Genomic DNA, 26,163 nt, shown 5'->3' with positions numbered 1-26,163 from the left:
ATGGGGGCCTCACTGAAGAAGTGATGTTTAAGACGCTTGAAGGAAGTGAAGACATGTTGTGACCATAAAATGACACAATGTTTATATAAGTACGTTGGCAAGGAAAGGATATACACCCTAATGTGAGGTGTTAGTCTCATTCAAATAAAATATGTCTCATGAGAATCTATCTTGAAAATCTCCTTTTGTCATTTTTACATTTAATTTAATCAGAGCACATTCTTGATTCATCTATCCTAAATGCATGATTACCCTGACTTTATTTTGAAACCTCTGCTATATTTCTGTGATATCTCTTATTATTCGTGCTATTTTCATTGAATCCCTCCTTTCGCTGAGATTTACTTTCTTGTATCTCGTACTTTCTCTTTTCACTTAGATTTTTACTATTGCATACCTCAAAGCTGATTTATTTTTGTGTTTTTCTAAAGTGCTTACCTTTGGTGCTTCATTGATGTAATTTCCAAGATAATATTACTTTCTTAAGACTCACCACTTTTGTTTATTCTCTTGGAAACTTGCTGTGTCCTTGGTAATTTACTGGCAATAACTTAATACCCCTCAAAGCTGTGGAACACTCAATATAAGACTCAAAGTATTGAATCTCACTGAGATCTGGTGGGTGAATTATGATATTACTGTAATACCTCTCTACCACAGTGTAGTCTTATTTTTGAAGAACTGAACTTTTTCTCATTTTACCCATGGTGCACCAGATGCAAATGTATTTACTATGTAACTTAAAAATCAGGAAAATGGCCAATAAAATAAGAAGGCTATTTTCTTTTCTTTTCTTTTTTTAAAAGGTTTTATTCATTTATTTGACAGAGATCACAAGTAGGCAGAGAGACAGGCAGGGGTTGAGGGGGGAGCAGGCTCCCCTCTGAGCAGAGAGCCCAATGTGGGGCTCAATCCCAGGACCCTGAGATCCTGACCTGAGCTGAAGGCAGAGGCTTAACCCACTGAGACACCCAGGTGCCCCAAGAAGGCTATTTTCAAACTAGTTCCACTTACTTATTTGTCATTTAGCACACTTGCATGGTGCTTATTTGCTTACTTGCAAATAAGCTTATTTGCTTATTCGCCAGGCGTTGTTCTAAGTGCTTTCCAGGCACTGTCTTCTCTTGTTAGAGTGTATAATCTACAATGGAGGAAGGTTTTGTTATTTGTTTGTTTGTTTGTTTGTTTTTAAATTGTCTTGACACCTGAATAGTGCCTGGAACACAGCAAGTTCTTGGTAGACATTTGTTGATTGGATGGTTGAATAAAGGAGTGGGTGGACGAGAGGTGGATGAATGAACATATCCCCTTGCTGTTATCAGTGTACATAACAGCATAACAGCGGGTTGGGGAGAAGATTACTACTTTTCCCCAGTTTTACTGAGATATAATTGACATATAGTATTGTGGAAGTTACAGATACACAGCATAATGATTTGACTTACATATATTGTGAAATGATTACCACAATAAGTTTAGTTAACATCTGTCATCTCATATAGATACAAAAAAAAGAAAAAAAGCTTTCTTGTTTGCTTGTGATAGGAGCTCTTAGGGACAACAGAGATTACTGGTTAGAAACTAAAAAGCCTAGATTCTAGACTCACCTCTGCCCTTTAGTATGTTACACTGGACACGTAACTAAACTCTATCCTTGAAATGGACTGCATAATCTCTGAAGTGCCTTTTAGCTATGAAATTCTATGGAAACTCCTGGCTTTGAGTTTATTAGATAATTGGAGAAAAGTAACACTCCCTTAAAGCTATGAGAGACACAGTAAGAAATATGATGGTTTGATAACCACTCCCCAGTACCCACATGCTGGGTGAACAAAAACAAGTTTTCTCAGAAACACTTTAAATCTTCGTGTTCCATTCTAGTGGAGTATCAGTTCACTTCTCAGCAGCCCAGTGCTTTTCCTGGGGGCTTAGGCTGATTTCACCCCAGCATAACTCTTCCTGACTGTTGCCAGACTCACCAACTCCCTGGAACCCCTGCCCTGATCTTACCCTTCCCAGAAGCCTCACTATAACCTTACTGTGGGCTTTTGTGCCTGAAGATCTCTGATCGACAGTGTCTCTTGTGCTGTTCTTTGAAATAATGAGTGCAGATTCAGTGTAGTGATTAAGAGGTGGAGCCAAAGAACCGGACTGCCTAGGTTGAAATCTTGGTTCTATCACATATTTTGTGATATTGAGCAAGTCATTAACCTCTTTGGATCTCACTTTGCTCATCCATACAAAGGGAAAATAGCATTATCTATCTCTATGGTAGTTAGTGCCTGCCATATAGTAAGCCCTTGACAATATGAACTATTTTTAATATCATTATTAAGTGTATCTTTTTGATATATGTATATTATCTGTTTGATTAGATGTATATTTTTGCTTACATCTATTGAAGTCCTCTTCAGAAAATGTTTTCACAGTAAATAATGCTAAGAGCTATTTCTTTGTCTTTCTGCCTCTTTTCACATGTTTGTTTTTAATTTGTTTTGTAGTGATCGAACTGTGAGAATTTGGAAGGCCCGCAGTTTGCAAGATGGCCAGATTTCTGACCTAGGAGATCTGGGGGAAGATATTGCCATTAATTAATTAAACATGAATGAAGATAGTCATAAACAGAATACTGTGATAATAGTCTGTACATTCGTTATGAAATGGTGCCCTGTATTTATTAAGCAAAATCTTATGAATGGGATTAACTGGAAAATATATCTGGATCCAACTGCTGAATATAAATGGTATTCTAATAAAATTGTGTACTAGCCTATGTGCTTAATTTTAATATCTGCCAATACGTATATATCCTTCAATTGGTATACTGCTTGATTCACTCTTTTATTGTGGCTGGATTTTCGTGCCTAGCTATAAAAAGCACCTTAAAATTATTTGAATTAAAAGATACCTGCTTTTGTGAGAGTCAGAAAACACCTGGAATACAATGCAAGCCATTGGTAACTCATCGTATAGTCTGTTCAGATGATTTATATATTTAAACATATTGGGAATGTTAGTCAAATTGTGGTCCATTTGTCTGGTATTTATATCAGTCTATAGAAGCTTTCTAAATTCCAAAGTTCTTTTAATAGAATGGGAAAAAAATAAGATAGGAGAATATTATTGATGATTTTTCCTAAGGTGGAATTGACCTTCATCTATTAACAAAGTGTGTTAAACAGTTTATGTTAAATGTTGATGTTTACTTGTATTGACCAAAGTTTTACAGCTGTGCTATATTCTGTGCTCAGGACTAAAATGCTGTCAAACTGTTTTATTAGTGCTGTGCATACATTCTGTCATGGGAAACATTTTTGATGTCCTAACAGAAATATATTTTGATCTATTTTCCTATGGAGTTGTTTCTATTATCACCTCTTAATTTCATTTTTATTTAATAGTAGTATTTCCTTCCTTTTATCTAATTTTTTTATATGCTGCTAAATATATTTTAAATATACTATGTTTGCAAACCTTGGTAGTTATGATAAGAACTATATCATTTGCCGTGGGAAAAGCTATGTAAATAAGTAGATTGTAAAAAGAGAATGTCTTACATTGTAACTGTATGAATTTTTAACTGCTGTAGATTGGATTTTGCAAAAGGATGTATGATTTATCTGTCTGCTCAGAATATTAATTTGTAAATTCTGCAAGTTTAATTTTTATGTAGATTGTATAACATTTGAATATATTGTCTTGTGATTTTTTTCCCCTGAGTACATTTGCTTGTAAATGAAAGCTTAGCGACTGCTTCAATAAATGTGTTGCTCTCAATTGTTTTCATTCTCTTGTTGTTTTTCTAATTGTATGAAAATGACTAATGTTTGTTAAGCTTTATCTGTGTGTGATATAAGGAAAGTTTTTTTTTTTTGTTATCCAGCACTTCATATACATTCCCTTTTTTGCTCACTAGACATGAAATACTCTTGAGTAGTTTGAATCATAACCTAATCTTGATGAACCAAAGAAACTCACTTAGGGAATTAAATGAAACCTGTAATTTATGCATTTGCACATAGGTGGTAAAACAAAAATTATCCCTACAAATGTTAGGACAATAGAGACCTTGGTTACAGAAGAATAGAGGGGTGGTGATTGACAGATGTTGGGAGGTGGTGAGTTTAGAGTGTAGAGGGGGTGTGGCCATGCTTCTGGGTCCTAGTAATGAGGTTTTTGAATATAGATGAGATTCTGTGGGATGGGTCCAGAGCCAATGACCAAGAAAGAATTCTTGACTCATCTTTGGTGCAGAATAGTGGTTTATCAAAGCATGGGGACAGGACCCAGGGGCAGAAAGAGCTGTTGCCCCAGGGTTGTGAGGGGTGGCAGGTTTTGTAGGATGGAGTTGGGGGAGGTAAGGAAAAAAGGGAGGTTTCAAAAGTACTTTCATATGCTAAAGAGGACTTACAAGATACTGGATGCCTTGAGGCCTTGTCATTGTCAAGGCCTTGTCATTTTCTCTAGCAAGGTTTTAACATTAAGATAGTTGGGAGATTCCTAAACAATGTCACAATATGTCCCACCCAGGAGTGGGGGTGGAGGAAGGTTGCAGGATGTTAGCTGTTATTATGTCCACAGCCAGCCTTCTGTTTCCTAATCACTAGGAATGTTCTAGTTCTCTACCTGGTCCTAAGTTCATAATTCCTCTTACTTTATGTATGCTTTATTTCACAATGAAATATGTATTTCTTTAATTTTAAAGAAGGGATTTTCCTGTAAAGAGGAATTTAGCTGTTTTTAATTTTGCCTCCTTTCCTGGAGGAAAATACTATGACAAGACCCGAGAGACTTTTTTTTTTTTTTAAGATTTTGTTTATTTGACAGAGATCACAAGTAGACAGAGAGGCAGGCAGAGAGAGAGAGAGAGAGAGAGAGAGAGAGGGAAGCAGGCTCCTTGCTGAGCAGAGAGCCCGACTCGGGGCTTGATCCCAGGACCCTGAGATCATGACCTGAGCCGAAGCAGCAGCTTAACCCACTGAGCCAGCCAGGCGCCCCAGAGAGACATTTTTATGGCAATTTTGAATTTCAGTACTCCTGGAGTGTTTCTTTTCACAGGACTATTGCTCAGCCACTCATTTGATAATTAATTTATTTGATAAATGTTTCTTGAGCATGCCCAAGGCCAGGTACCAGGTACAAAAAAGGTAACAACCCTGAGTTTACACTTGCCCTCTGAGTGGAGAGAGAGAATAAATCCAGCACTTAGATTATGGATTGGTCAGTGCTCTGGAAAGATCTGGTTAGTGCTCTGGAAAGATCTGGGAGTCTTCACCCTCATTGGAAGCATCTGACCCAGACTGTGAATCCAATCAGAGGTCTGTTAACACCGTCCTGAGCTCTGCTTGCACAGAACACAAAGCCCAGTGTCTCTAACTTTTTAAAAGGCTGAAGGCTCAGCTAGAGCTGATCTGATATAAATAATTCAAATGGGTATGTAAAAGAGGCAGTCCTCTTTAAAGACTTACATTTTAAAATATACAGTGGAAAAAAGACAGTCTCTTCAATAAATGGTGCTGGGAAAACTGGACAGCTATATGTAGAAGAATGGAACTCGACCATTCTCTTACATCGTACACAAAGATAAGCTCAAAATAGATAAAAGACATCAACGTGAGACAGGAATCCATCAGAATCCTAGAGGAGAACATAGGCAGTAATCTCTTTGATATCAGCCACAGCAACTTCTTTCAAGATATGTCTCCAAAGGCAAAGGAAACAAAAGCGCAAATAAACTTTTGAGACTTCATCAAAATCAAAAGCTTCTGCACAGCAAAGGACACAGTCAATAAAACAAAGAGGCAACCCATGGAATGGGAGAAGATATTTGCAAATGACAGTACAGACAAAAGATTGATATACACGATCTATAAAGAACTCCTCAAACTCAACACACACAAAACAGATAATCATGTCAAAAAATGGGCAGAAGATATGAACAGACACTTCTCCAATGAAGACATACAAATGGCTATCAGACACATGAAAAAATGTTCATCATCACTAGCCATCAGGGAGATTCAAATTAAAACCACATTGAGATATCACCTTACACAGTTAGAATGGCCAAAATTAGCAAGACAGGAAACAACATGTGTTGGAGGGGATGTGGAGAAAGGGGAACCCTCTTCCACTGTTGGTGGGAATGTAAGTTGGTGCAGCCTCTTTGGAGAACAGTTGGAGATTCCTCAAGAAATTAAAAATAGAACTTCCCGGGCGCCTGGGTGGCTCAGTGGGTTAAGCCGCTGCCTTCGGCTCAGGTCATGATCTCAGGGTCCTGGGATCGAGTCCCGCATCGGGCTCTCTGCTCAGCAGGGAGCCTGCTTCCTCCTCTCTCTCTGCCTGCCTCTCTGCCTACTTGTGATCTCTCTCTGTCAAATAAATAAATAAAATCTTTAAAAAAAAAAATAAAAAAAAAAATAAAAATAGAACTTCCCTATGACCCTGCAATTGCACTCCTGGGTATTTACCCCAAAGATACAGATGTAGTGAAAAGAAGGGCCATCTGTACCCCAATGTTTATAGCAGCAATGGCCATGGTCGCCAGACTGTGGAAAGAACCAAGATGCCCTTCAACGGATGAATGGATAAGGAAGATGTGGTCCATATACACTGTGGAGTATTATGCCTCCATCAGAAAGGATGAATACCCAACTTTTGTAGCAACATGGACGGGACTGGAAGAGATAATGCTGAGTGAAATAAGCCAAGCAGAGAGAGTCAAGTATCATATGGTTTCACTTATCTGTGGAGCGTAACAAATAACATGGGGAGATGGAGAGGAGAAGGGAGTTGAGGGAAATTGGAAGAGAAGGTGAACCATGAGACAGTATGGACTCTGAAAAACAACCTGAGGGTTTTGAAGGGACAGGGGGTGGGAGGTTAGGGAAACCAGATGGTGGGTATTAGAGAGGGCACAGGTTGCATGGAGCACTGGGTGTGGTGCAAAAATAATGAAAACTGTTATACTGAAAATAAATAAAAAGTAAATAAATAAATAAAAATAAGTGCATAAAACTAATAATAATAATAATAATAAAAGATGCTGGGGGAAGTCACTGAGAGGACGTGACCTCCAGTTGACCAGGAGCTGGGTCCAGGCAATCCGGGCAATCCGGACACCCTGAGGGTGCTCACCAGCTCCCCAGCCCTAGGAATGAATGTATGTTCTGCCCATGATCTCATAGCAAGAGCTATTTTTCTGTTTCCAGGACGTACCATTGAGGGAGTAATGTGTTGTTGAGACTATCTATATGGTATTGGAGACCGAACCCAGTAAGGCCTCTGTGTAAACTTTAAAGGTTCTGGCAGGCAGGTTTGGAGATCTACTTGCCTCATGGCCCCAGGACAGAAGCCTCATAATAAATCCTCTTGGTTATTAAACAAACCTGCCACCAACCAACGTGGAGGGGCCTTCCTCTTCTGTCTCTCCTTGCTCTCCTTGTATGGAGGCTAGTTTGCCAACCAGTAAAAAAAAAATACTGTTCATCTCTAAAGATCCCATCCAGAAAGGTTTACAGTGACTCCTTTTTTTTTTTTTTTTCCCTTAAGTTGGCTCCACACCCAGTGGAGCCCAATGTTGGGCTTGAACTCACAACTGGAAGTCAACACCTGAGCTGGGATCAAGAGTCTGACGCTTAACTGGCTGAGCCTCAGGCACCCCAATCAGAACTCTTAAAACAGTTAAAATAGTGCTTCTAAAATTTAAAAATGTATTACTCCTCACTGTGTATTAAATATATGCTGTGTCCTCTGAGAATGATGTCTTCTGCTTTTGGAAGATAACATTTCTTCTTTCACATCCAAACCTTTGCATTTTACCTAAAGAGTAATGACAATGCTTTGCATATTAATTATGTCCACATTTGTTTATTTCCAAGCTGATATGGAATCTTCTATAAAAACTTAAAGTCATTGTTCTGTGCTCTTTTAATTTTGTTTTGTAAAATTGTTTGTAATTTTTTTTTGTAATTTTTCCTAAGCAGTGCTGTGCCTTACTTCAAAATCAGTTCAACTTCTCTTTTTAGCCTCAGAACAGGTTGTATTATTGCCAAGTTAGGATTTGATTTACCAGTTACTGCACGGATACTGATTACTGGGAGTTGGTATTTGCAAATCACAGATATAAAATGTACAGACTGCTCTCTATGAGCATCATGGTACAAATATGAGTCATCCCTCCTATTTTCTAACCATAATGAGATGCTAAACCAATTGTAAAATTGTTAGGTCCCCCCCAAAATGGGTCCGTGATTAAAGGAGTGAGACTGATATAAAGCAAAGGTCAAGCAAAGCTTTATTCTGCGCCAAGCATCAAGAATCAGACCGAACGTTCGGGGCCACACCTCTTACAGGAGAGGGCGACCTCTCTCTGTTTCACAGACTAGCTTTTATAGAACAAAGGCCATGTGGTTGGGCCTGGTCACACACAGGTGGCCAATGAAATTGTAACACACAGAGAAAGCTGCATAGGCATGTTAGGTCACAAATAAGTGACCTATTGAATTACAATTTACCCTATAGTAGACATTTGAACCAGCCTAACACTTTGGTCAGAATTGGCGCCCAAAAGGTGCCCAAAGAGCGGGGCCCATACTCCTTGGTAGCTAGGAGACAGTATGTGCCCCCACTGATTGAATACCTCCACCTGGCCTGACCCACCCTTGTATTTGGTCTTTGGTCTTTGTTAGCTGGACTTGTTTGTTTTTTTTTAATTTTTTTTTTAAAGATTTTATTTATTTATTTGACAGAGATCACAAGTAGGCAGAGAGGCAGGCAGAGAGAGTGAGAGGGAAGCAGGCTCCCCGCCGAGCAGAGAGCCCGATGTGGGACTCGATCCCAGGACCCTGAGATCCTGACCAGAGCCAAAGGCAGCGGCTTAAACCACTGAGCCACCCAGGTGCCCCACCTGGGACTTACTCTTAAATAAGTTCCCCCAGGGGGTGGGGGAATTTAAGGGTCAATTCAAGTTTTACAACAAAATGGCAGTTCAACTAGGGTGGGGCCACTTTGGCTGAATAGGCCCTTACAAAATGTCACAACTGCGTTTAATCTCCCCTTTTTTGAATGAGGTGAGTGATTGTAATAACCAGCCTTTACTGAGCATCTACTTTCCCCTTCAGGCGTCTCTGAAATGGGGGGCATCTCAGAAACCTGTGAGCATCTGATTTCAGTGATATTTAATTGTGGAAAGCAGTGCGCATCCTAGAATTTGTGAAGTACACTATCGTGGGGGATTTTTGCCAGACAGACGAAACCAGTGACAAATGTGCACTGTATCATTTGTGGCTAATAATAGGACTCCAAACCCCTTTTAGTATTTTTTGTGTATGTTGGATTTGGGAAAAGCAATATCCACATTTCTCAGACTTTCTTTTAGCTTGGGCTCCACATTTAGCGTGGCTCCCACCAAGCATGTGAACCCAGGCACGAGTGGAGTGAGGAGGAATTGGTGTTTCTGCAGCCGATCCTAGAAACCCTTATTTTCCAGTGGCAGCTGTGAGTGGGCCCCAGCCTCAGGCGTGAACTATGGGTGTGGAGGGGCAAGGCATGGGGCACTATCTTTGCTGCCTCTGGCTGAGGTGGTTTCTGGCGTCTGCAGTCGGGGCAAGGAGATCCCCCATTCGGTTCCGAAGGTTCCGGACTGTGGCAGAGGCCAAACTTGGTGGGCTGGTTCTGGGGTGGGGGCTGGGGATCTAGCACTACTCACAATTTTGTAAGCAGCCACTTCTGGCTTTGAAATCCTTTTCTGCTTAAAGGAGTTCCAGTGATTTCTGTCTTTGCTACTGAATTCTAAAAGATAGACTCTTTTACTTCGTGATTGGTGTTTTATTTTATCCATTTATTTTTTTTTTTTTCTGGACACGAATTCTCAAAAATGACCATACCCTTTTCTCCTTAAGCTATGTCATTGTTTTTACTTTGAAAACAATACTTTTTGGTTGCCGAGAGGCTTTATGTTTTAACGGAATCTCCTCAGGAGCTATTGTCTGAGCTGCCCCAGGTGTGCAAGGCCTGGAAGATTTAGTGCCTCCTGACGCCGCGGGCATTCACCAAGGTTGCTCTTTCTTGGGGGGAATCCCAGTTTTCCTGTCTCTGAAAAACCCCGTTAGACAGACGGGCTTTTCAGGCTTTCAGAGTCGCGTGGTGTTTTACTTGAGAACAGAAGCAGAGTATCTGAGAGGCTGTTTTGTGCGTCTTCACCTGTTGTAAACATGAAACACCATCACTAAAAAATACCCAAGGAATAAACACAGAATGATGGGAAGCCCCAGGTCCGCAAGACCTGGATTCACCTGCGCAAATCTGGAAACTGACTGCTGTTTATTACCTCAGATTAGACAAGGAGACGGTTTTTGTATTTAGTAGTCTGCTGCCAGGCAACTAGGGTTGTCTTCCCCAGCCTCAGGAAAGACAGGAAGCAGCTGAGGACTGTGTAATTTTTAGCTACTTTGGCCGTTAACTGGAAGATCCTGATACACCTACCTTCTTATCTGACCAGGGATTTATCCCATCCTGTTCCTGTCTCCTTTTCCTAGGCTTTTGTCTCCTACTTTTCCCCTCGCCTTTGCTTATCTGTGTTTGTGTGTGCGTGTGTGAGTGAGAGTGAGAGAGAGAGAGAGAGAGAGGAGAAAGCTGTGTTGATTGTTATCAGGAATCCCCACGGTGGAAAATTGCTCCACGGCAATTATTCTGACATGCGCTGTGGGCAAGATGGGAAGATCTTAACCTTTTGAAATAGCTCAGCACCAACCCGGGAGATCTGGGCAGTCTATGTGGCACAGATTTCTAATTTCTCCTAGTCCCAGTCACTCCCTTCTTACTCTAGTAATAAAAACCTGAGGATTTTGGCTGAGCACGCAGCTGCCCGGCCACGGATTACATTTCCCACCTGATCTTGCAGTTCTCCATGACAATACGCTATGGGTCTGTCTTGTGATCTAAAGGAAAGTGATGTACTTGAGATTTTTAAAAAATAGAAGTGCTCGGCCTTCACTTTGGCTTTCCCCTTTCCACCGACTAGGATGTGGACGTGATGATGAGCCCACCTGGACTGTGCAGGTGAAGTCAACACCCTGGGTGAGTGATGGTAGAACAACATGATAGAAGGAGCCTGGGTCCTTGATGGCCTTGTTGCACAGAGCTTCACTCCTGGCTTGGACCACGATTAGCCTTTATGCCAGGGGTTGGCAAATCTTTTTTGTTAAAGAAATAATATTTCAGGGCACCTGGGTGGCTCAGTTGGTTGAGCTGCTGCCTTCAGCTCGGGTCAGATCCTGGAGTCCCGGGATCGAGTCCTACATCGGGCTCCCAGCCGGGGGGAGTCTGCTTCTCCCTCTGACCTTCTCCCCTCTCATGCTCTCACTCTCTAAAATAAATAAATAAAATATTTTTTTTAAAAAAAGAAAGAAATAATATTTCAGGCTTTTCAGGCCACATATTGTCCCTGTCAGACATTCTTTCTTTTTTTAAACAACCATTTAAATTTCTAAGAACCTTTCCTAACTTGAGGACCAATGCAAAACAGGTTGGGCGTTGAATTTGGCCCAAAGAGTGTAATTTGCTAAACCCTACTTGAGACTGTTACATAGGAGAAAGATAGCTTTCTTTTTTCTGAGCCACTGAACTTTAAGATCTTTTGTTAAAGCAGTCTCTCTGGATGGCATTTATAGCCATGTTCTTGATGATTTTACAAAATATGCTCTAGAAAAGATTTTCTGCAGAGAGGGGTTGCTGTCAGGGCTGTCATGCATAGTTATGTGTGCTGTGTACTGCACAACCCCAAAAGATAACATTCACTTTTAGACATAAATTTACATATATGTTACAACACATTTAGGGTAGAGGGCAGTAAATCATTTGTTCTTAAGAATATAAGAATACGATGATCATATTCAGCATATGGAAGCAAAATATATATTTAGGAAGACAGTTTTTCTAATTTGAGCAAGGGTTTCTGTGACCTAGTAGCAGCCTGCCCTGGTGGTTAACTATTCGATCTCCATTGCTCAAGGTTAATACATTTCTTATTAATGTAAGGTCCCCCAATAATGGGTCCGTGGTTAAAGGAGCGAGACTGATACAAAGCGAAGGTCAAGCAAAGCTTTATTTAGAGCCAAGCATCAGGAATCAAACTGACCGGCCAGGGCCTTCTCTTGCAAAGAGGCGACTTCTCTCTGCCTTACAGACTAGCTTTTAAGGGCAAAGGCCATGTGGTTGGGCCTGGCCACGCACAGGTGGCCGATGAGATTGTAACACACAGAGAAAGATGCACAGTCATGTTAGGTCACACATAAGTGACCAATTGAATTATAATTTACCCTATAGTAGACATTTGAACTAGCCTATCACCTTGGTCAGAATTGGTGCCCAAAGGGTGGGACCCACACTCCTTGGTAGCTAGGGAGACAGTATGTGCCCCCACTGATTGGATACCTCCACCTGGCCTGACGCACCCTTGTATTTGGGCTTTGTTACCTGGGACTGGTTTCCTGGGCTTGCTTTTTAGTAAGTCCCCAGGGCGGGGGATTGGGGGTGGGCAGGATCAGTTTAAGTTTTACTGCATAAACAACAAAATGACTGTTTAATCCAAGATGGAATCTCGCTCTAAGTAGGCCCTTACATTAAGTAAATTCAATTTAAAAATAATTTTGGGGGCTCCTGTGTGGCTCAATCAGGTAAGTGTCTGACTCTTGATTTTGGCTCAGGTCATGATCTTGGGGTTGTGAGATAAAGCCTCACATTGGGTTTCACACTGGACATGGAGCCTGCTTAAAATTCTCTCTTCCTCTTTCTCTGTCCCTCCCCCCACCCCATTCTCTCTCTCTAAAAAAGAAAAAAACAAGTGAATTTCTTCCCTTAAAAATATTGTTTGTGGGGTGCCTAGATGGCTCAGTGGGTTAAGCCTCTGCCTTTAGCTCAGATTATGATCCCAGGGTCCTGGGATCTGGCACTCTGCTCGGCAGGGAGCCTGCTTCCCCTCACCCCCGCAATCTGCCTGTCTCTCCGCCTACTTGTGATCTCTGTCTGTCAAACAAATAAATAAAATCTTTATAAAAAATATTTTTTGCTCAGGAAACTCAGCTTCATGTAATTTTTCATTATATTTCCAAATTTTAGGTGCCACAATGTTTTCTGTCAGATGTGCCTTTTTAAAAATAAATAAATGTGATAAAATGTAGTCAACTTATTTAAATAGAAGGATTTGGACAAGATGATGTATTAACATATTTCTCTAGGACTAATAACCCATTATTTTATGAATAATTGAGAGCTCTGTTAAGAATTTTGCTGTTACAGAGATTTTCTTATGTTGTCCTGGGTCCAGTGGGGAAGCCTGGCAGCACTGGGCACAGCACTGTCATGGGGCTTGCTCTCTGTCATTTCCATCCACTAAGATGGTAAGAAGTCTACAATGGGCACTTGGACAGTGTGTCACTGCTGTGCTTATTTGCCTGCTCTACCCATAACTGATGGCAAAAAGTAAAAGGAAAGCAGAGTGCAAACATTCAAAGCATCCTAAGTCTGGATTTAGTGGCTATTTCCTTTTTTTTTTTTTTTTGATTTCTTGGTACCTTTGAACAATTTTCTGTGTTAGCATATTCCCACCTTATGAATTCCTTCTCACTTTAGATACCTGCCAGTGACTCATTCCTCTTAACCTCCCTTTATGACTTAGACTTGGCCCCTTAGAGCCACTAGCAACAGACTTTTAATTGGAAGCTAGTACCCGGAAAAGTTGGCACCTCCCTGAATCCCTGTGCTGGAGGTAGTGGGGGCTGATGCCATTTTCCAAGGAAGTGGTAGAAGAGGTTTGAGAATCAGTGTCAATGGTACAAGGCATGGGGTTTGTGCCCACTAGAGAGAGAAGCAACCAGTTGTAAAGTATGATTCTGGACATTGTTCCTGGTTGCACAGCCTCCAAACCTTCTCTGACTCCCCTGGGAATTATACACATTACCTAATAATCTCCAGTTCGTCCCTTTTATGTTTAACTGGCTGAGTTGGTTGTGATGATTTGCAGCTAAGAACCCCTACTTAAAAATGAGATCATAGCCCCAAACAAATGATGGTCTCTTGGAAACAGTTTCTCCTCTCTGGAATTGACACAGATGTCAGTAACAGAGAACAAATAACTATAGACCGTTTTCCTTTTCCTGATAAATTCACTTTAAGCATCTCTCTGATTCAAGTAGCGTTCTCTATTTCATATTCCAATGAGAGACTCACAGAAAAATCTCCAGACGGGGTCTGAGATTCTAGGTCCTTCAATAATAAATGTTTTTACACCTCATGGATTATTAATACATTTTGACTATTTTCTTTAAGCAAAGCACGTCAAGATCACTGTGTCCTTTCCTAGATGACTAGCTGTGGAGTTTGAGAATAAATGCATTTACCATCTCTTGCCTAAGGGCCTTTATTTAGTATTGTTGCTTGTATGCAGTAGTTGATATTCAGTTTTCCATAAATAAGTCAGGAAAATCTTTTCCTTTTGTATCCCAAGTAAACCAAAAGTTGTAACTGGATTTCTCCTTGAGCATGTTGTTTCTGCTTTACAGAAAGTGTTTCACAGGCCGAGCCTCTCTGTTTACTGGAACAAGTTCTGGTCCATGTAGGGGCTAGCTATGGGGTAGGGTGAGAAATTGCCAACTGCCCCCATCACTGTGTGAGCAACAGTTATCATGACAGCTCATTTGAATAATTCATCATTCCCACCTTCAGCTAGGAAAAAAAAATGTAATATCTAGAAATTGTTGTACATTGGATTTGATAAAGAATCATGGGCACTTGAAAACTACTTGGCTGGTCTCTCAGTGTCCTGAAAAGTTTGTTTTATTAAATCAAAAAAAAATTTTAAGTACAGCCTAACTTAGACGTTTTCCTCAAACTCTAACTCAGGAGTTCATGTCATCCTGCAGACACCAGGTGATTCAGGGAAACCTCGGGACTTGTTCCGGTTAGTCTGAGCCCAGGGTAGCTGCTGCTTTAGCATGCGCCGATCAGAATCACCTGGAGCGCTTATTAAGGCACAGATTGCTGGTCCCACCCGCAGAGTTTCTGATGTAAAAGAATCTGCATTTCTAACAAGTTCACAGAAGACACTGATGCTGCTGGTGAAGGGCCCACACTTCAAGAAGCACAGGCCCAAGTGGCTTCTACTTTTTGTAGTGGTTCAGGAACCTGGGTTAGACCACGCAAAACCAGGCATTCCCCTGGCAATGGTCATGGGTGTAGGTAAGCTGCTGACCTGGTTCCTGGGTCTGTTGAGGGGAAGGACTAAGATGCCAGGACTGCAGAAGCTCTCTGCACACTCCTGCTGGTGCCATTTAACAAGACTAACGCTTCACCTGTGCTGGGAGCCTCCTCTGAGCCCGAGGGAATTAGACTTTGGAATGACTTCGGTGTTACGAATGTCAGAGTAGGCTGACCTCAGGCCTGCCCAAACCTGGGGATCCCCGCCCCCTCCCACATTGTGTGAGATGAGAAATACTCTTCTGATTGATTGATTGATAAATACGTGTTTGAGCAGGGGTTTCTTTCCTAGCCCTTCAAAACACCCTAACTGAAAGAGTACTATCCAGTAGAGAGGTCTTCATACATCTGAATTTAGGGTTAATTAAGAGACAGTTTGAAGGAGTTTGCAGAGTGGGTCCAGTAGAAACTTCTCCCTCGTGTGTCCCTTCTGCTCTTGCAGCCTGACCCTCATATCCCAACGTTCTTCTGTCTCTGCTGCTGCGACCCACCCTCGTGGACCCACGTTTCTGCATATCCTGCTCTTTGGTTTCTCCTTCTCTGACCACCCCCCCAGACTGCTCTCCAGAGTGATGTTTTCCAAATAGGATTTTGCTTTGGTCAAATTCTGCTTAGAATAGTTAAGCGGATTTCCATGATTCTCTAGACAACGACCAAGGGATTTGGGGCTCTCAATGACAAGGTCTCCAGACACGTCGGCCTTTGTTTGACCAGGCACCAAATCTTTGCACATGGTGTGTCCTCCGTTTGCTCTATTAATTCCAGTCTAGCCACCAAATTTTATTTCATGCTTGAATTCATTAGGAACTCATGATTCCTGAAGGCAGAACAAATTCTTTTATAACAAGGAACTGTACCCCTTTCTTCACATAACTTATGTGAGTTTGTATTTACCTATTATTTACCTGTAATTACCTGTATTTACCTATTTGATTCGTGTACCTTCCCTTCTTGAATTCCAGCTTTTTTGAGAGAAAGATCTACCTGATCTTGTTCACCCTGTATCTTCCAGATTTAACCCAATGCCTGCCACATAATTGGAGCTCAATAAATATTTGTTGGATGAAAGACTGAACTCATTTTGGGAGAAGAGTATGGGTTTTCTTTTGGATATGAAGAGTCTGAGATACCCGTAGGAAACCCAAAGTCATATCTAGTAGATAGTTTTACAAGAGGGCAGATTTAAAATGTCAAAAAATGAGGGAAAATGTTGATAATGTTCTATTAAATATTTGAAATTGGACTTCATAACTTTACTCACAAGTGGCCAGTTAGCTGTTAGCCTAATCAGCCAGCGAGATTTTTTTTTATTGAAGTAATGAAAGCATCAAGATTAATTGAATATTTTACTCAGAAACATGCTGATAAAGTTGTCAGATATTTCATACTTCTTCACATAAAGGGGAGGTTTAAACACTATACTTCTGTTTAAAAATACAATAAGGAAAAAGTCGTATTTGCAAAGAATTGCATAAATGATTTCAAAACATGATAAGCCAAACAGTAAAGAAGAAAAAAATAACCTTATCTTCTATACTAGAAGTTATTAGTGCAATGATGGGAAGAACTTCAAATGAGTTAATTTCTTCTATTCCATTAAATTTAGTTTTGTTTTGAGAAGCCTTAAGGAGAGGATGATGATGTCAAATATCAAGAAAATGATAACTGCAGGATACAAGGATCATGAAAAAGATGTTTTCCTGTTTGCTCATGTAATATAAGAAATTAAAAAGCCAGAAAGGAAATGTTCTTGTAACATTACGGACTGTGGCTATAAAAGAGGTGTCAACATTTGAAATCTTCATTTTAGAAAAAATGTTTCCTTTGTCAAACTCATGGCTTGCACAACATAAGGAGCACTAGGTAAGGTTGGCAATGGGACTGTCAACAGTTAATCATCAAGGATTTTAATGGAATTTCCATAAGTCAGCGAATATTATTTTAGCAGTGCTGTTAATACACTTTACAGTGACAGTGAAGAAGAACTAATATTCTCACAGGTGGCTCGTGTGCTACTAATTAGTGCCAAAATAGTTTCCTATATTATAAAGTAGAATGGTTAATGATGAAACAGTACAGAAAAAGTAACCACCAGATGCAAGTCTCACCACATGATGAAGTATATATTCAATCTGAAATTCTTTAAGTTTTGGAGATCAGGGGTGTGTGGGTGGCTCAGTCAGTTAAGCGTCTGCCTTCGGCCCATGTCATGATCCCAGGGTCCTAGGATTGAGTCCCACATTTGTATCCTTGCTCAGTGGGCAGCCTGCTTCTCCCTCTGCCCCTCCCCACCCTGCTAGTGCTCTCTCTCTTGCTCTGTCTTAAACAAAAAAATTTTGGATATCATATACTTTGCTAAATAATAGGGAATAGAAAATGGATTTTAAAAAAGGTGATCTGGAGAAGTTATATGGTAGATCTGTAAGGACTGAAAGCTTAAAAATAAACAAGTAACTAAGATTTAAAAAAATCAGTATGTAATTTTAACAATGTAAATCCATGTAATTTTGCCTAAAAATGTCCACACTTACAAGATGTCAATTCTATAAAATATTTGTATTGACATATAATATTATATAGACTTATATGTCTATATATTATATATAGACATATAATATTATATTAGTTTCAGGTTTACAACATAGTGATTTGACATTTATATCCATTAGGAAATGTTCAAGTCTAGTTACCATCTGTCACCGTATATAGTTATCACAGTATTATTGGCTATATTGCCTATACTTTAAGTTACATCCTCATGACTTATTTATTTTATAACTGGAAATCTGTACCTCTTGATTTCATTCACCTATCTCACCTATCCCTCTACCTCTCTCCCCTGTGGCAGCCACCAATTTGTTCTCTGTATTTATGAGTCTATTTCTGTTTTGCTTGTTTTGTGTTTTAGATTCTACATATAAGTGAAATGATAGGGTATTTGTCTTCCTTACCTCATTTATTTCATTTAGCAAAATACCCTCTAGGTCCATCCGTGTTGTCACAAATGGCAAGATATCATACTTTTTAATAGCTGAGTAATATTCCACTGTGTGTGTGTGTGTGTGTCTCACATCTTCTCTCTCCATTCGTCTATCAGCAGACACTTAGGCTACTTCCATATTGTGGCTATTGTAAATAACACTGCATGGAACAGAGTCAAGGGCGCCTGTTTTTTCAGATGAGTGCTTTTGTTTGTTCTGCTTCACCCATTCCACCCAGAACAGGAATTGTTCGATCGTATGCTAGCACCATTTCGAATGTGTTGAGGAACCTCCTTACTACTTTCCATAGGGGCTGCACCATTTTACACCCTTACCAACGGTGCGCAACATTCCCTTTTCTCCACATCTTTGCCAATACTCGTAATTTTTGTCTTTGTTTTTGGTTTTTAGTGGCCATATGCATTTTTTGACGTTCTACAAAATTGCACAGTGAAAACAATAGGACTGAACGGCGAGACAGACTACTTTAAACTTATGGGGCTTTGTAACCAAAGCAATAATGAACACAATTATAATACTTATAATCCTAGTAGCCAACAGAAGCCCAAGGACCTTTTTTTTTTTTTTAAAGCATTGCTCCCAGCATTCCTCTTAATCAAACATTTGCAACATTATACTCTGGCACTCTTGACTCCTCTTTTAAGAGCTGTGAACTTCAGTGCTTTTGCTTTCAATAGAGAGAAACCTCATCAAAACTAAAAAAACAAAACAAAACAAAACAAAAAAAACCTGATTCATAACGCAGCTTTCTCATCATGTTTTAAAAATAGCATGGAGAGTGTCCTCGTAACATATTTAATGCCTCCAGCTTCATTTGGTTTCCAGTGAAAAGGGTTCTGATTCTTGAAGCCAGAAAATCAGCCACTATTTACACCAAAGGAAGGCATGGCTGAAGAGTGTGCAGTTTTTACCTTAAGCCTTCATATATTGGTATAGTCTGTTTTTCATTGTGGGAAATTAACTGTAAAATATATGTGTGGACCAACATCAATTCCTTGTTACACTGTCACCATTCTCCACGGTCCACCCGATAGGAGGTAATGGACATTTAAGGAAAACAAGCTGTAGCAGAACAGGCTGCAATTGGTATTTTCAATTGATTTTATTACTTTTCTCATAATTGCACTACTTTACTGAAGGCCTTTGCAACTACAGTAGGTAGTTATTAATGCTGTAAAAAGTAATTGGACTTCCTTCCAAACAAGTGGCTACAAGGTCTAAATTCGATGCAAAATCTTCTATAATGATAATCATAGTGTGCTTTGGCCTCAAGATTATTAAACCTTCCTGCAAATATTGTCTAGGATTTTGATTTTGAATATTGGTTTCAAATGAGTTTATTATGCTATTGGATTTTTAAACATTTTTACTGTTTTTTTCATTTTAATTCCAGTATAGTTAACATACAGTGCTATATTAGATTCAGGTGTAAAGTACAGTGATTCAATAATTCTGTACATTACTCAGTGCTCATCAGGGAAGTGTACTCTTAATCACCATCCCCTATTTCATCCATACCCCCCCCCCCCCCGGCACCGCCCCCAGCCAAACTCCCCTCTCGTAACTATCAGTCTCTTCTCTATAGTTAAAGTGTCTGTGCTTGGTTTCTCTTCTGTTTTCTTTCTCTCTCTCTCTCTTACTCTTTCCCCTTTCTCTTTGTTGGTTTGCTTTATTTCTTAAATTCTGCATAGGAGTGAAGTCATATGGTATTTGTCTTTCTCTGACTGACTTATTTCACTTATATGTTATTGGGCTTTTTAAAGTTCATATAGCTCTCAGGGCAATAGTGTGGTTCAGTAGGTTGAGCGTCTGTCTTCAGCCTAGGTCATGATCTCCCGGTCCTGGGATCAAGTCGCCTTTTGAGGTCTCTGCTCAGCAGGGAGTCTGCTTTTCCTTCTGGCCCTCCCCTGCTTGTGTACTTTCACTCTTTCTCAAATAAATAAATAAAATGTTAAAAAAAAAAGAAGTTCATATAGATCGTTAAATCTAATCATCTTATTTAATATGATCCAAATGAGAATGATAGATTTTTAAAGCAGTGTCTTTAAACTAAGGGTAAGCTAAATACTATAGAGGAACACTAAAAATCCTTAGTGAACACTTTTAATAAAAATTATAGGTTTATGGTCTTTCCTTTCCAAACTTTATGATTAATTTCTCTCTCTCTTTTTTTTGCAGTTTAAGCAAGAACTCACTTAAATTTTCAAATATATCTGAAAAATACACATCCTGTCATGAGATTAATGTAAATTTTCATATTTAATTGGTTGACAAGATTAATAATAGTATCAAATAGTAAACAAGGTATTTCTTTTTATTTTTTAAATTTTTTTAAAAAGATTTTATTTATTTATTTATTTGACAGAGAGAGAACACAAGTAGGCAGAGAGGCAGGCAGAGAGAGAGGAGAAAGCAGGCTCCCTGCTGAGCAGAGAGCCCGATTCGGGACTCGATCCCAGGACCCTGAGATCATGACCTGAGCCGAAGGCAGCGGCTTAACCCACTGAGCCACCCAGGCGCCCGTAAACAAGGTATTTTTAAACAGTATTCTTTGGACAGCTATCTTACTCCTATGTTCAGAAGTTCTCTCGGTTATTGGGATAGTCCAGAAGAATCTAGAGCTGGGGTTTTTTCAAACAGTGGATTCCAACATTTAGTGGGTTCTGCAGTCATTTCAGTGGCTTGAAAGTTTTTTTTTTTTTAAGAAACTGTATACCATATACTAGTAGAGAAAACGCCAGAGGGCATCTTTCTTGGTAAAGGTAATTTTTTTTTTTTTAAATAAAGTATGATGTATGTGTGTGTTTGTGTCTGGGTAGAGGTGATATGTGAAAGGTATTTCTTTTTTTTTTTTAAGACTCTATTTATTTAAGAGAGAGAGAGAGAGCATAAGAGTGGGGTGACAGGGAGGGAGAAGCAGACCCAACACGGGACTCGATCTTGGGATTCCCTCCCAGGACTCCAGGATCATGACCCCAGCCCAAGGCAGACACTCAACTAACTGAGCCACCCAGGTCCCTGTGAAAGGTATTTCTTACAGTGGGTCATGATCAGAAATTTTGTTGAACTCTGGGCTAGAGGATAGTGTGGCTAGAACCAAGGATAGAACTCAGATTACCTGAGAGAAGCGGGAAATCACATCAGGGAACTTTTGTTGATAGATCTGGGAAATGAGGGTTCTCAGTTGTCTGTCTTAGAGACTTAGCCACCGGAGGCCCAGGTCATGACCTTCAGATCTGTGGGAGCTGAGTTGAAAACACCTGCTTTTACAAGATTTCCCACTATAATTTGCACCAGTGAGGATATTAATGCAAAGTTGTATGATATCTATGCCACTGGGCAATAATGAAAATACTCTCACTAAACCACACTTTAAAAATTGTTTGTTAGCTTACAGTCTCAGCTTATTTTAACAAGGAGACTATTCAATATCTAAAGCAATGAAACCTTGATCTATGAAGTCATCAGAATATTAAAATGTCAACATGCAAGGAAATTATGAGTGACATAATTTGATTAACATTATCCAGAAAATGTACTTGACATTCACCTGTGAAATTTGAAACCCTTGAGAGACATCTAGCACAGAAATACATATTCTGATCAATTTTCTTTTTAACAAAATCAAATAGTCCCTTGGCAAAATCCACCAATTATATCTATTTTTTTTAAAGATTTTATTTATTTATTTGACAGACAGAGATCGCAAGTAGGCAGAGAGGCAGGCAGAGAGGGTGAAGCAGGCTCCCTGCTTAGAGAGCAGAGAGCCCGATTAGGAGCTTGATCCCAGGACCCTGGGATCATGACCTGAGCTGAAGGCAGAGGCTTTAACCCACTGAGCCACCCAGGCGCCCCCCCCCCCCCCAGTTATATCTATTTTATAGTTTTTCTGTTTTTAAAGATAGTAAAGAGGCGCGCTTGGGTGGTTCAATCTGTTCAGCACTGCCTTCGGCCCTGGTCACGATCCCAGAATCTTGGGATTGAGCTCTGAGTCCTCAGGCTCCCTGCTCAGCAGGGAGTCTCCTTGTCCCTCTCCCTCTGCCCTCCCCCCTGCTCGTGTGCACTCTCTCTCTGGCTCTCTCTTTCAAAAATAAATAAATAAAATCTTAAAAAAAAAATAAAGACAGTACAGAATGCAGGTGTTTTGTTGCTGAATAAAGATCATGATATAAAATGACTAGAGGGGATAACATGGCATCTCTGTATATAGGACAGACTTTATTATTAATTTAGGATTTGTATATGGTTTGTACATTAGAGAATTTATATTAACTGTCGCTCTCGCCAGCAAGAATGACCAGGAGACCTCAGTGAAGCAAGCTTTATTTCTGCGTAGCTGTTGGGATCCCTCTCCCCCACCCATGCATGTCTATATATACCAAGGTTGCACAACCAATCACTCGCAGCCACATAGATACAAAATCCTAAGTTCCGCCTACTGGCTCGCATCCAGCCGCCATCTTAATGGCGTGTTTACTTTCGGGCACCGAAAAAGTCGTGTGGCGCCTGGGGCCGCCCCGCAGGCCCAGCTGGAGCAGCTCCGCACTGTCGCCACCCAGCGGCGGCGACGGCTTGAGGCAGCGGCGGCCGAGGCAAGGAGCAGGCACGGCGGAGCCCAGAAGCATCACCGCGCATGCGCTACAAGCCGCTCGGGCACCGACATCTCCCCCTTTTCTTTTATATTAGGCATGCAAGGCAGGAGATCGTGCCTGTCTTAGGTTGTCAGCTGCCATGAACATGCTTACCCATCATCGGATAATTCCCCCTGGTTGGAGAACTCCTGGTTTAGGTTGCTATGTGCATGCAACCAATCTTACCCATCATTGACCACCGATCTAGCGCTGCCAGCCAGATTTGGGGAAATGTACCAGCTTCCAGTGCCATGCAAGCTTGTACTAGCGCCAACTGTTGCCTACATTGTTGTTTACGTAATGATGCAAAACGGCGGAACATAAGGATTTACAACAGATACCCAATCCCGTAATGGAGCTATGTCAATCTTATCTGCTTAACTCTTTCGACAGATTAGCAGCAATAGAAAGGTCATTATAGGCCACGGAGGTTATGCAAAGTCCAGAAAGTGATTGGATGCATCCGGTTGTCAATAGTTTCTGGAGAATGTCCACTTGTTACAGATGTGGTGAGAGCTACAGCCGCTGCAGTTGCAATAATGGCTGCAGTGATCCCAAAGTCTCTTTTATGTCTTGAGAGCAATACAGGTGAATTGTTAGGATTTACAGAAACGGGCATGGGAATGAAAGTAGGTATACAGGAGGGAGGATGGCGGACTCATTCGTCAGTGGCATGGGGAACGGCCAGGCTTTCACTATTGCCTATTGGTGCATCTGTTGAAGGGATGCTGGTGTCACCAGGATCGCTATCAGGCCGAGCATCAGGACGGGGTGGGCCATGTTGATCGATTCTTCTAATCAGTCGCTCCGCGACCCAGATAGGCACTTGGGTATCCTGTGGAAAAAGACAAACAGAACCTCGGTGCCATCTTAAGACCGGGTCAGGGCCTCTCCATTGGCCCGTGAGTATATCCTTCCACTTTGCCTGGGCTAGAGTGCGTTCGGTAACCGCCGCATGCCTGTACGCTGCAGATGTACCATTATGGTCCAAGGACAAAAAATTTAAAATGTAAAGGGTGAGAGATGTAAGATCACGGGGTGACTTGTAGTCATCCCCTATTCCCCCTTTTCTTATTTTTTGTAAGCATCGTTTGAAGGTGCCATTGGCGCGTTCAATTATTCCTTGACCTTGTGGATTGTAAGGTATACCTGTAGTATGGACTATACCAAATTGACTTAGGAATTGATGGATAGATCTTGATGTATATGCAGGTCCATTATCTGTCTTTATTTGTTTTGGGATACCCCAATCTGCGAAGCATCGTAGGCAGTGTGTGATGACTTGTTTTGAATTCTCCCCTGCTTCTGTTCCCTCTGTCTGTGTCAAATAAGTAAATAAAATCTTAAAGCATATATATATATATAAATGCATTATGTCCCCCTGTATTTAGGAAACTGAGAGGGCAAAGTTCATTATTATTATTAGTAGTAGTGATAGAAATATGATTATTTGATGTTGAATGCTCAAAAATATTTATTTTGATTCATAACAGTTCCTTTTTAGAGTAGTATAGGTTTATAAACAAAATTAATTTACCCCATCAGAGGGTCATGTGACAGTTATAATTAAACAGCAAATATAATTGTGTTACAATTAAATGATACATTGATGATTTATTAGTTGATGATTAAATTTACTCAGAGCTTGAGCTGAATCAAGCTCCTAGGGCTTGAGGGCTTTTGCTTGTCAGGTGGGGAAACTAGACTTTTATCATGTCTAGTGAAAGAGCCAGCAAAATATTATATGCTGGGGAGTAAGAAGTTCTGACTGGTGTCTAGAAATACCACTCTGAAAGTCGAGGAGAAGAAGGATGGGAAATGTATCTATTCCTGTAACGCACACCATGCCCACTGCAACAGTCCAGGCACAGGGGGATGGAGGTGTAGGAGTGACGGTAGTGGCAATTAGGGAAGAAAAAAGGGAGTTAATTTTTAGCATCAGTTATGTAAGAAATACAAAAGACATCTGTTCTCAAAAATTTAAAGTTTATTTAGTGACTTCACTCACTCATGAAAAGTTTGATTCTCCATTCTCTGAAATCCCTATTCAGTAAGTATGGATAGTGCCCGCAATCTGTCTTGGGCAGTACCTACAACAGACTCTCCAGATGATTCTGAAGAGTAGCCAGGATCGGCATCCACAGGCCTAAAAAAAAAGTTCTTGAAGTTCAGAGAAGGAGCATATCAGAGTCGTTGTAGGAGGCTTCTTCTGTGCAAGTGGTTCTTCTACTTTTCCCTTTATGTCCTCCTGGCACAAGGAAGTAAAGGCCCTGAGGCTCTCAGGAAGGAAGGAGGTGAGGTACAGGTTGGCTAAATTTATGCCGACGCCAGATTTTTGTAAGTCCGTGAGTTAGAGTGCCCATACAATTCTAATAGTGTGCTAATTTTACTTTACAGCTACAAACTTTTGCCTTGTCCTAAAGTGAACAGTGATGTTTTGTCTAAGCCCATATGAACTGAGAAATTTCCGTCTTTCAGGGTTACTTTCCTGAAGACCATCTGAGGAAAAATTCTAGGTGCCTGAGGCTGTTTGAGCCAGGGGTTGAGAGGATTGATTAGGGAGGAGGAAATGAAGTAGGATAATAATGCAGACACCAGATCCCATGACCTTTTAACAAGCAAGTTTCTAGAGAGTTAGCTTTTTGCTTGATAAACTTGAAAACGTTCTCATCCTGTAGAGATTTTCATCTTAACTGCATCATTCTCAGAAATAGTTTTTAGTATTTCCACCAGGGGGCAGTGGTGTCCTCTATAATGTTGGTGACTGCAGTTAAGAAAATTTATCATTCTTTTTTTGGACTTGAAGTGGGTGTGAGTAGGAAGAACTGATTAATTCTGACTGCCCATGGTCATTAGGGTGTATTTGAAGCCAAATTCCTGCAGAAGATAGAGCAGGGAGGTTAAATAACATTCGCAGAACTACAGAGTCTTTTAAACCAGAGTGACTACTTGATTAAATCAGTTGCCATACTTGGTTAAATTGAGTAGCTATCTTCAAGACTCTGCAAATTCATAATTCTTGAAGCTCTGTCTAGTAGCCTTAGGACTCAGCTTTGGCAAGAATTATGGGTCTCATAAAACCACAAGGAACAAATGTTTAACAGAGGACAGGGGAAAATTGCTTCTGAAGAACTCATACTCTTGATGAATTCAGGCTGTCACTAATTCCATCTTAGGTTGTAGGAGAGATTCAGCAGCTGGAAGGACAAAGCTGTGTTTCCACTGGGGTCAGGTTCATGGGCACGGCCTTCAGTAAGACCCAGAAGTGATCACAG

At 40.5% G+C, this 26,163-nt stretch overlaps 1 protein-coding gene across 6 annotated transcripts in view; it reads left to right on the top strand.

Annotated features, from left to right (window-relative positions):
• KIF21A (kinesin family member 21A) overlaps nt 1-3,777 on the top strand; it is a 151,753-nt gene extending 147,976 nt beyond the window's left edge. For all 6 annotated transcript variants that reach the window (XM_059402889.1, XM_059402888.1, XM_059402893.1 and 3 more), the window contains one exon: nt 2,502-3,777. In XM_059402889.1, the coding sequence (XP_059258872.1) occupies nt 2,502-2,595 (94 nt within the window). In that variant the 3' untranslated portion in view covers nt 2,596-3,777. The remainder of the gene's footprint in view (nt 1-2,501) is intronic.
• The last annotated feature ends 22,386 nt before the right edge of the window (nt 3,778-26,163 follow it).

The sequence above is a fragment of the Mustela nigripes genome, chromosome 6 (assembly GCF_022355385.1).
Source record: "Mustela nigripes isolate SB6536 chromosome 6, MUSNIG.SB6536, whole genome shotgun sequence".
Classification (NCBI taxonomy): domain Eukaryota; kingdom Metazoa; phylum Chordata; class Mammalia; order Carnivora; family Mustelidae; genus Mustela; species Mustela nigripes.
This window is presented reverse-complemented; position numbering and strand designations above follow the sequence as displayed.